This window comes from Rhipicephalus microplus, chromosome 2 (assembly GCF_043290135.1).
Source record: "Rhipicephalus microplus isolate Deutch F79 chromosome 2, USDA_Rmic, whole genome shotgun sequence".
In the NCBI taxonomy this organism is placed as follows: domain Eukaryota; kingdom Metazoa; phylum Arthropoda; class Arachnida; order Ixodida; family Ixodidae; genus Rhipicephalus; species Rhipicephalus microplus.
Window position 1 is genome coordinate 78,690,466 of NC_134701.1, and position 12,262 is coordinate 78,702,727.

The 12,262-nt window shown below is 41.1% G+C and overlaps 1 protein-coding gene across 2 annotated transcripts in view; it reads left to right on the plus strand.

Moving 5' to 3' along the window:
• The window catches only part of LOC119170840 (uncharacterized), a 30,147-nt gene extending 18,123 nt beyond the window's left edge, over nt 1-12,024 (plus strand). For both annotated transcript variants that reach the window (XM_037422107.2, XM_037422108.2), the window contains exons 3-4: nt 3,801-3,944; nt 5,311-12,024. In XM_037422107.2, coding sequence (XP_037278004.1) covers nt 3,801-3,944; nt 5,311-5,535 — 369 coding nt within the window. In that variant the 3' untranslated portion in view covers nt 5,536-12,024. The remainder of the gene's footprint in view (nt 1-3,800; nt 3,945-5,310) is intronic.
• Nucleotides 12,025-12,262: the final 238 nt, after the last annotated feature.

Here is a 12,262-nt window from a genome sequence, read left to right on the forward strand (position 1 = left end):
AGAAACTCCACCAGAACACTAAAAGAAAAAAGCCACAGTTTCGCCACAAGGCCGAAGCAATGAATGCGATAGCAACACATCGGGATGTCATACGAAGTAATGTTAGGGGATTACCATATGCAATGTAGTCAACATGGTCAATTGTTCTTGAAATGACAGTAATATAGTAACCACAATCCCTAAACAGGAGTTGCCAATAGTTGACTGCGTGACGGCCAACAGGAGGCGTTATCTAAGTTCGGCATCGAGAGACGTGACGAGCCGCTGGTGTACACGTCGATGTACATTAACATTGAAGTCTAGAGTGACTGTCACCGGCACATCCTGTAGGCGAACGACACGGAAGTTGTGCAGCAGGCAGTTCATGACGTCAGTCTGCAAGCTTCTTGGTGAAGTGTTCACTGTGACGTTGAAGCCGTGCGATGTTTTATTGGCGCAAGCGTCATCACAACTAATCTAGGGCAGCAAGTTGACTTTGTACGGCTAAAGTGATAGTAGCGGTGCTTATTTGGATGTAAACCAATCTTCACACACACGTAAGAACCAGCAACTTCCTGAATAGTTCTGAACATAATGTGAGCAATTTTTCATGTTGCTTCAGAGTGACAGTGAAGCCAGAGACATTTTGAAATACCCCTTTCATGCTACCATATGTGCTTTAGTGAATCCACCCTTCAATTGATCAAGTCATCGGGCACGTCAATGTTTAGGGGAAGCCCCACCACGGTGATCTAGTGGCTAAGGTACTCGACTGCTGACCCACAGGTTGCGGGATCGAATCCCGGCTGCGACGGCTGCATTTTCGATGGAGGCAGAAATGTTGTAGGTCTATGGGCTCAGATTTGGGTGCACGTTAAAGAGCCCCAGGAAGACAAAATTTCCGGAGTCCTCTACTACGGCATCTCTCACAATATTACGGTGGTTTTGGGAAGTTAAACCCTGCATATCAATCAATGTTTAAGGGAAGCACGTATGGCTGGTCCAGACAAAGGGCTGGCTTTGGTGAAGAAGGTTTATTTTAAGTTCACTTTCAGTAAGGTGGTGGTAAGGTGCGTATATGCATAGCTCGCCATCAGTGAGATGACATGTATGAGCGGCGTGGCCTGGTTGCTTAATGAAAAACGCCGAGGAGCCACAGTCAATGGTTCGAGTCTCCAGCCGGTGGCTTGGAGTTTTTTTTTTCCGAGTCATTTTTCGTTGTGCCTTTTACGTATATTACATACATACATATCCAGGACATGACGGTGATGGTGACAGCAAAAGTCAGCTCAAAAGGTTTTAAAGAAATAATTAGAAATCCTAAAAGTAAGGATTGAAGATTTAGGCAAGAAATTTAAAAGTGAAAATTTCGACATTGACTTTGCCATTTCCTAATAAACCTCTGATGGGGAGATTGGCGATTCTGTGGTTTTCAGAGGACAATTCCTTCGTGTAACCAAATTTACTGTTTTACTTTAGCGTCTTGTCGGTCAATGCAACTCGCCAAATGCGAGGTCGGGAGCACTGACGTACGTTTCTGACTTTTTTTCACATCCTTGAAAACAGCATGGATGCTTGTCGAGCTGAATATTTTCTTTGTCCACGAATGTAGCCATGTTTCTCCTGGTGGTCACTGATGAAAAAAGCAATAAGGCATGCGAATAGATGTGCGTAGCGTGAATATTCATATTCAGTGTGCTTATTGTACACAAAACCCAAAAACGATGCCTTTTCGTTACAATGTTCATTCTATAGCAATTTCTTTTTTTTTTCTAATGAGTTATCCAAAGCGAAGCGACAAGAACACTTACTTGGCTGTGGCCTGTTATTTACAAAGATTTCTCGTGTTTAGCCATGTGGCTGTTCTCGTTTTCTGATAGCTTTAGCAAATTCTATATTTTGAGCTATAAAATCACTGGCTAACTAATAAAAAAAAGCAAACAAGGTAGGAACATTTTGATTTATGATATGAAAGGTTTAACGTCCCAAAACCACGATATGATTATGAGAGACGCCGTAGTGAAGGACTCAGGATATTTTGACCAACTGGTGTCCTTTAACGTGCACCTAAATCTGAGCACACGACCTAAAGCATTTCCGCCTCCATCGGAAACGCAGCAGCCACAGCCGGGATTCGATCCCACGACCTGCGGGTCAGCAGCCGAGTACGAAAATGAGAGGAACATTTCGAAAAAGCTTTTCGAGGCACGCTCGTCTGAAAATTCATGCACTTCCAACCTCTATTTGACGGTAAAACGTACCTCAGCGTTTCTATTCGACGTTACTGAATAAGTAAAATGGTAGTACGTAAATAAACAAGCAAACAAACAAAAATGGGTACTTGTTACACTTTGCATGAAATAAAGAAAACTGTTGCGGAAGAATTTCTGAAACCAACTTATGGCTATGATGTTGATGTCTAATAGAGAGGTCCTCGGCCGGTCCCCTCTTTTGGGAGGAGTAATTAAGTTTTGATCATCATCATCTATTAGAGAAGTACATTTGAAGTTGGCGCAAGAAAAGAGCTTGAGCGTATAGTGACCGGGCAAATGTGGAGTACGAACAACAAATATAAAGGTAACAGTTTGCCTGGCAAAAAATGTGGCAAGAATAAGTCATTACACCAAATCTTGGTCTCATACTAACATCGACGAAGCGAGTGATTGTTGTTAGTAAGGGGCCATTTTTATACCTTGTGAATATCAACAGGTAACGGGCAGTAATGATCAGTTCTGACATGAAGTGGAATGAGCACCTTGGTACTTGAAGAAAAAAGAAAGTCATGCAGAAGCACGGTAATTTGAGGCGTCCTTTGGAAACTTCGCTCCTTGAGGTAAAGCTGTTGTCTTATAAGTATTTCGTCCCTTCGGTGTTTGAGTATGCGTCCGTCGTCAGAGATGCGCATAATGGTGACGCAAAAAACGGGAACGATATACAGCTTAAGGTAGTCATGCTTGTGTTCAACATTTTTAGCTAGCGTGAGTCGGCAAGTGTGATGATCGAAAAAGGAGAAGTAGTTACCCTTTAATATGAGCCAATAGTGTATATACTTCATATTGGACAACTGTGCATAGAAAAGGACACACACACTGAACCTCTTCTTTTGTCGATCAACTCGGTAAAGCCTTGCACATCAGCTTGAAATTATCACTGCAAAACTAAAACATTAGGAAGTTCACATTTCTTTGTGAATTATCAGGAAATGGAATGTGCTTATTATCAAAACAGCTTGATGCGACACCATTACATCTGTTCGGGAAGTAATCAACGACATCGCATAAATGTGCGAAGTACACAAACTACCTGTCCTTCTATTCTACTTCCTTTAGTTTTTAGCCAGCGTTTTGACGCGACCATACACAATTACTTTTTGATACATTTTCACACACCTAATTTCAACATGTTTGTGTTGTAGAATGTATGCTTTGAAACCATTTATGGCGCAGTGTATACTTTGCAATGATTTTGGATTCATTGTGCAACATGCCGCATTTTTTGTGACGAGTTGCTATATTCTTCTTCTGTGTGCCATTTCACTTTGCGCAGCTTTTGCTTCCGTACTTGAAATCAGGTGCCTTTTTTTTCACTTTTGCAGAAAGACAAGCTAAGCATGCGTGTTTATGTAATTGTTTAGGGTTGCATTTTCTCGATGGTCCGACATTTTATTAAGTGAATTTTGGCTTCTCTCCTGTTTCTAACCATTGTTCTGGTCTGAGGGTGGCTTTTTTTAAAATGAATAAATAAAAAATGAGACGCCTTTTTAGAGCCACTTCATCAATTATTTGTTTTTCGCCTATTTTCTTTATTTCCATTTCCCCAAGCGTTCCAAGCGGCAGGCGTACGAGCTTCCGGCTGGCTCCGAGCTGTTGCTGTACGCACCACTGGCCACAAACTTCCGGTGTCCAGGAGAAGGATACTATGCCGACATCCAGAACAACTGCCAGGTGTACCATGTCTGCCACCAGGTGAGAAGGCCACCATGGCCGCAACAGAGAGAGATTATGGCTTGATGATCACAAAGACGTTAACGGCTGCCTGCAATACTTTAGAGAGCGTGGCGCCGCCTCGAGGGAAACGGAGAAGGGGAGATAAGTGAACTTCATTTACAGTGGAGCTATGGAAGCTTTAGGTTACTCCATATCCAGTGACCACAGAAAACTCGGCCGTGGAAAGCGAAGCGGAACCATAGCATAGCCTTGTATAATATAGTACAGCAAAGCGATGGGAAGGCAGAGTATGGGTAAGAATGAATGATCTGAGTTGGAAGAGAAGGTGAAAGACAAGTAAGAGAGGGCAAGATGGAAAAGCATAGCATAGTCGTCTTTAATAAATTGTAGCAAAAGGAGGGAAAGAAACTGAAGGTGAGGAGGAATTATGTGCTTGTAAGGTGGGGCATAAGAGGAGGACCCAAATTTGAGAGTAACATATATCCATGCAAAGGCCAAGGAGGAGAAGAAGAGGGAATGATAAAGGGGAAGGAAAGGTACCAGTAGCGCCTCTGTTTTTGCAGTTTTCACAACATTATAGTGCATTGCTGCCGCTATTTTAATGAGGAAACTTCATCAACTTTTGTGAATGATGTATGCGATATACTGGTGTGTTTTATATTCACTGCCAGCGTACTCTGTTGTCTCTTTCTTTCTCATTTCTTTTTACAGTGAAACTGGCGGCTTTCTTCTTAAAGGTACAAGGTGCATTCATTGTCCCGCCAGGTTGCGAATAATTGGCAAAGAAAGTTGGATTCGGTTATCGGAAACAATTTCTGTAGACACCTAGCTGTAATACAAACAAATTTACCGGTTTTTATTTGACGAATTTTGGTGCATATTTGGTAAAAGACACGCAGGTTGCACCTCTGCAGTTTGAACGAGTTTTAGTTTTTGACAAGCAGTTCGATCGGGAATAAACGACACGGCGCTTGTATTCCCAGTATTTGATGTTCCATCAATCATCTTGGAAGTCTTTTTTGTGTCTTGTGCATGGCAATTATACGCATTCAATATGGCACATAGAGACATACGATTCAAAGGAATGTGGCTGCCCTGGGAGAGAGACTTGCTCAATTATTCAATACTGTACCACCGCAGAACTGCATTCGTATTAGCTGCAAAAAACGCAATGCTGTCACGAAGAGAGAACGAGCAGCCATCTTTGACGCGACATGTATTCCACGTGCCATATCATTTGTTTTTCAGCATTTTGTAACTGTCTGTACCCCCCCCCCACACACACACACATACACGCATAAAACGATGTCGCTGGTAAAGCGAAGGTGACGAGCAAGAAGGCGAATGAAGCATGAATAAAACCGTTTGTCCTCTTTTATTGCAGGTGACGCGTCCGGACGGCTCAGCCGACACCCAGCAATACACCTTCATGTGCGGCAACCAGACCGTGTTTGACCAGCTGTCGCTCACGTGCGCCTTCCCTGAGGACGCCGTGCCATGTGCAAGCGCGCAAGACTTCTTCTACGTTAACAACTACATTGGCGTCGAGAATGCACCCTTCCTCACCGACGACGACGTGCGTCGAGCGGACGCCTACAAGCAGGGATGATGGAGTTCCTCACGATGCTGATAGTATAACGCATACTCGGCTGCAACGAACACTCGTCATATATGTTCGCCACACTGCCTCGTGCAAGGCACTGCGCTTGTGCTCGCAATGACCGACAGGTGTCTTTGGCCAGACGATGGGTTACCGCTTTCGCAACTCGCTGAAAAGGCAACAAAGTTACGCAGTGGTAGCGTGCCATACCGGGTTTCTTTTTTTATGAGGTTTCCTGCTGGTTCCTCAAAGGCTTGCTCGGGAATGTTTGCCAGGCCTCTAATATCAAGCAGCATATTCCGCTTGCTCATGGGACGCTTATCTTTCTTCCACTGGGCATCGACTCTCGTGAATTCTGCAAATATTCTGCGGTTTTGGCCGCCCAGGTGCCTAGCATTGAGCGAAGTACATTTCTTCCCTTCCCACTTTGACAAGCAGTGTTTCCGGAGCTCTCTCCGGCTTAGAGCTCTTCACGGCGTTCGATAAAAAGCATTCGCTTCGTTCACATTTACGGAGTGTAAAATTCTTTCCAAGCATCGTCATGTCTGTACATCTTCTTGTGTGGCAAGCTTATAGAAGAGACTGTCTTCTAAAGACGTCCCCTCTCTTTTCCTCCAATCATCACAGTGCCAGACGTAGAATACTATCATTCAGAATCTTATTTTCGCTTGCATATGAAATTACCCTCTAGCAAAGGTAACTTCAAGGATTGCTTGCGACAATGTTACAGATAACGTTCGTCGCACCGAAAGTCGAAAATTGAAGCAAGTGACAATTGCAAGCTTCAGATGTAACAATGCTTTTTTCAGGGCACCATATTGTAGGTCTGGCTCAGGAGTGTCACTTCTGCCCTTGCTAAAGCTGTAGCCTCCGGGTGTCCACCTGCATAGCTAATCATCGCTGTTGTAAGATTTCTACTAAACATGTTTTATACATTCGCCTTTACATTACGTTATATATGCTGCATTAGTCACCAAGCTTTCGGACGTTAAACACCAAAATGTATTATTAAGTTTCCTCCTTATTATTATTATCTGCTTTCCTTTCACCAATCATCAATTTCTAACTTTTACTCAAGTATGGGAGATGTGAATAGCACGTCTTCGCTGATCTAGATAACTGTTCTAACTGAGACAGTGATAAAGAAACAAGAATGACTAAGAATCTCAGTCTAAAATGTTTCTCCACTTGATATCCTCTGTACACTTGCCAGTTAATACATGTCCCAGTGCACTTGCTCAAAGATAAAATCACTCCTTGCTTACGTCCACGTACCGTTTATTCTGCTCGTTTACTTCATCTTGATTCCTCAACAACTTATCTGATGGCTTGTGTTCGCTTCCAACAACATGTACTTTGCGTCCTAACTTTTATATGTGTTCTCTTCCATTCAAAGTGAAAACATGAAATGATACTGTGCTCGAAAGCATTTAGAAAAAATTCAGCCTACATCTGTTGTAATTGCCTTCGATGATGAGTACACGACTGATATCAGGTGAAATTTTCAAACTTTATTTCGATCACTCAGGCTGCTGAAGGTCACGGTCAAAAAACCTCCGTGACCACGACCCTATGCGAAAGGTGCGTGAAGTCAAAGTCCACTTATTTTTTCCTGCAGTTTTCAATAGATTTAAAAGATCGCCGTTAACAAGATATTGATAAGCTGCTTGTAATCCAAATAACATTTTATATGCTCAATTAAGTTTGCTATTTTCTCCCCTAAAAGTCATAAAATACTTTCAATTTGACTGAATGTTAACGCTCGCGTATTCTGTGCCAAATATTTATTCTTCAATTCTTAGCAGATTCTGCAGACTTAAACGTGACCAATTTCTCGCAGCTGCCTACTGTCTCCTGGAATTCCATCGTGTTTCACGTAGGGTTCAAGCAGGCATCTCTTCTTTCTTTTTTATAACAATCCTATATGTCATTTTTTTATTTTCCGCTAGGTTACTGTTTTGTAACGTGTTTATAACAAACTTCACAAATTGTTTCATTGTAAAAAACTACAATGGCCTGTTTTTGTCTCTTCCCCCAATATTCTGAATTTGTTTGTCACTTTAGTTATTGCTTCCTCAAGGCGACGTTTCTCGCTATATATGTAAACTCCGTGCTGCTCTTGTGATGTTTCAATTTGTGGCAGCAAATAGGACCTCCGATGCCTTCGTCTGTTTTTATTGGGTGCTCCTCTTCTGAGCTCACATGTGTGTAACAAAAGCGATAACCTGTTAGCGCAGTTAATATATGCCCCCTTTCTCCGTCACATGACATGCCTCAGCACAATATATCAGTCCAATGTTTTCTTGTTGGTATCGAGAATTCTCCGAATTCATGAGCTGCTGGTCAGCGAAGATAATTCGAACGTTCTGCATTCAATCTTGCTGTGTTTCGCAATGGTGCCTCACATTCAAGTTCGCCTGCAATTAGGCTGCGTCATAATCATGAGTTGCGCAAACTGTAGGATGTTCATCGTACCATAGTTTACAGTGCATCGAGTTTGATACGGGCTCAAAAGGATTACAGCGCTGAACTCGCAACTGAAATTTATTTCAAAAGGGAAAGAACTTAAAAAGAAAACAATCATTCCTCAAAATTAGCCAAAGCTTTTCGTGTTAGATCCAATAACAAGGGCATAAGTCCTCCATCTATCGCTCTTCTAGATGAAGAATAAACTACCTCTTAGACAAGACATGAATCATGCAGTGTTCTGCGCGCACTTTGTTTCCTATATATGTTCTTTCATTTTCCAAATTTATTTCAGTTGTGATTTGAGTCTTGTGTCCCTTCTCTATAAATTCGTATATAACCCGTTGCGCTGCAAAAGATTCTACGACTATTAAGCTGTGTTCATGAATGCACGACGTGCAATACGATGTTTTTTCAGCACGAAATGTTCGATTTTCAAGTCTGTTGTATGGGCCAAAATACAAGCAACGCATTAATGGGATTCGTTAACGAGAGCAAATGTCTTACAGTGAGTCTTAGCATCGTAATAATTCGATTGCTTTGTAATCGAAAAGCTCGAATTAAGCCATACAGAATAAATTGTACTATCTTGAATGTCTGCCTTTTGCAAAATGAGTGGCAAATTCAAATGTAGTGGCAAGTACGCCTTGTGCAACAGCGTTGTGGCCACACTCGCATGTTTCCAGAAACAAAGGGGTACAGACTCTGAAAAAAGATGAATAAAAGCGAAGACAAATAACAAAAAATGACAGTTTCTTTACCTGGAGCACAACGCCATAAAGGACAATTGTCCACAATGCTTTTGCGTCTGAATATACCGTTGAAAAAAAAGAAAGCATGTGTGTTTTCGTCCTGTGTGTTCTGCAGGATCCGCCATCTGAAGAACGAAATTTTATGCGGCCACATCTTTTAGCTTGGCTGACTGTTGTTGCTGCCCTTTCTAGTGCCGTAGATCATCTTCTGATAATGCCAAAGGTGTTACTATCTCACCACTGTGCACATACGTGGCTTAAAGTATCGTGTTTATTTTTTGTTTGCTCTTGCCTGAAACGTCCTTCCTCCCCTCCTACCTTTCTTCCTTTTGAATATTTTGATAACTTACGACTGACTTCTTTTCTCGATTTAAAAATAGTGGACTACATCTCTCAGGCGCCTGGTGGCAATGTCATAAAAAAGTGAAATATGGCATTATATACTCGAGAATTAACCCGAAAGCTTCGGGAGAAAAAGCGACGTTTATGTCAAGGTGGGTAAGGAAGCGTAACGAGAATAGACGTGGCAATGTCCGCAAAATGGCGTTCTGCTATTCTATTCAATCGGCATAATAGAACAAATTGGCCTCATGTACACAAACACTATTCCTAGTATTTCTGCAAAATTTTTACCACTCTATAGTCAAAACGTTTGCCACCTAAAACCTCATATTGTCAACTGATATAAACAAAATTATCTAAAAAGCATGCGACAGCTGGCAGTTGCGCGCCCACTTGATTTAAATCGTTAGTTGCATTTTAGCACTTAGCAATGTACTCACACTGGACAACCATATTTGCTCTTTCAACGAGTGGTTGTCATTCCCAGTGTCATACATATAGGGTAGTGATAATGAAGCTTCTATAATGGCTGCTTGCACACGATAGGCTTGTCTGTGAGCGTCTTTGTTAAACTGACAATACTAATCTCTACCCATCACTACCAATTCCTCTACCTATCCACCCTTTCCCCGTGTTCTTATTGATGTCTTGAGCCTATGTGATTGTTCAGCTGTTTTTCCTTTGGGCTCTGCATTAATATATCTTGCACGATTTATATGCGTTACATATGTTGCTGAACTCTTCATAGTCAACTAGAAGAGAATAAACTTTCTCTAGCTTAGTCTTTTGCTTGACTCTTCTTTCAATGTACCCCATCCCTTTCTCCTGTGCAGGGTAACATAACGTTTATGCTATACTGGTTGACATCGCTGCATTTCCTCTGTATCGTCTTCCTTCCTTCTTTGCCGGCATGGAGACTTTTTTTGAGTATAGTCTTTTCCAATTAGAAATTCTCATGTATTTCGCTGTATTTTCTAAGAACGTGTATTTAAGAAGTGCTGCGATTCTCTATAAAACACATCTAAGCAAAGGAGCAGTAACATTCCTCTGCAACTTGGTTTCGACTGATGATTGTAACATGTATCCAAAGTTAAGAAACTAGAAAACCGAATAGTAAAGGCTTCAATGTAGCATGGTAATGCCTTGGCGAAGGAGCACATGTCACATGCTGCTGATTGATTTAATGTTCGTTTCAGCTTTTCGAAGGATAACCCGACATTTATGTGTAATTTCAAGAATACGCCCTTGATATTATTATCTATCAGCTAATTACGGCTCTAAAACTGCACCTTCTTAGTGTTGCTCTCAAAGGAGCAAAACATTTTCGCATACCAGCTATTCCATATTGAATGAGCAGCATGCTACGAAACGCAAAAAAGCAAGAATTAGACAGGACATTGCATACACTACCAGCTGCACTACATTTCTTTTGAGTTGGCTTCTATGATTATTTCGTTCTTTATGCTATTTTTGTTTCGTTGTACGCAATAACTAGTTAGAAGTCTATACGTTGTGATGCACAACCTTTTCCTGTTGTCCAAATTTGTTTAATCATTCATTGAATCGTAATTGACAAAAGTATCTTCCGTTTAAATGGTGTTTTCTGTTTTAAGCCACATTTGTCGTTTTCGTTATGTAGACACTCTTTTTAAAAAAGGATAGCACAGCACAGACTGAAAGCATTCAGTCTAGGCACATCGACACATTATGATTTAACTGATAGCAAGCGTACTATTCTTGTGCTTTTTTTTTTGTTTCCTACGAGTGCTACAAGTAAGGGACCATAGTTGTTTTTGTTGATTAATGCAACGTGGTTAGCAGTATGGGCCACTTCAGTATCTTGAGCTGAATGCATGTGGTATCACAATGACAGGTACACTGAATGGGTAAGGGGGGGGGGGGGGGGGTCTGAAGTTCTAAGGTGACACTGCCAAAGGAATACATGGGATAGTGGCCTGGGACTTTCTAACTAGCCCTTCACGTACTGTGGTTCCGAAAAGTCGATTTTATCATTTGCTTTGTGCGAGACTTAGTAAAAAAGGCTGCTCGCTTTCCCGAGCCTTTCAATGCTTATTAGCACCAATCATGACATTGTATTAACACAGCATGCTCCAAATTTCCAAGCAATAAATCTTCAGAAGGTGTGAGTCCGAATTCGAATGCAATACTTGGAACAGATGTTCCCGTTGCACCGAAAAATATGTTACGTTTCTTATTTATCAATACGTTAATAATTTGTTGCCATCTTCTATAACTAGATACTTTATGATAAAGCTGAGAGGAGTCTCTTGTTCGTTTCCTAGCTTTCAGATGCATGTGCAGCTCTAATGTTCTCTGCTTCGCTCTTCAACACTGAATTAATTTGAAATGTGATTCCATAAAAAGAAATAGTCACAGTTTACCTTGGCTTGAACAAAGTTGTTTGCTTAGTTCATTGACATTATACTAACTTTTCAATGAACACCATGATAAAACAATGCAACACATTTGTTTTATTCAGTTCAGTGATTATAGAGTACAAGCTTTTCGAGCCCCACATGCATCTCTTTAAGGAAATTTGACTTCAGTTTGAGCAAAAGGTTCCTCTTGGGAGGTTATTAATTGTTTTTTTAATAATTTTTTTTCTTGTATCCTCATGCGGAGCGATCATCTTTGTTGTTTATGTTAGCTAATTATTGTTTTCTGTATAACATCTTTTTTGTGGAGATCGCCGACGAGCGTGAAACTACCACACTCCTTGTTTAAACCGAAACCTCGTTGCATTGATAAAACGGTATTTCGCTCTTGTGTTTAGAAAATTCGGAAAAAATTATCATTTAGTGCCTTTGCTATAGCTCTGTGAGGTGCCATTTTGCTGAAGTCATTCTACGAAACGAAATTTTATCCTGTAATTGGCTGAGATAACATACAAATAAAACTTGCGTCGAAAGTACAAAAATGTGTTTCTTGTTTCTGGTTATACGGACCGAGTGCTCGTAGCTTCACAAGGTTGGTACGACACTTCGTATTGTTACAATATATGCAATACAAAAAGGTAAATAAAATAGTATCCTCGCTTGCAACTGATTTCTAAAGCGTCGTGTTGTGTAACAAACGTGCTACAATTTCTGAACGTCGAGATAAGGGCTCTCAAAAAATAGACTTCACGCTGACGTGCCAAACACATGACACCGGTA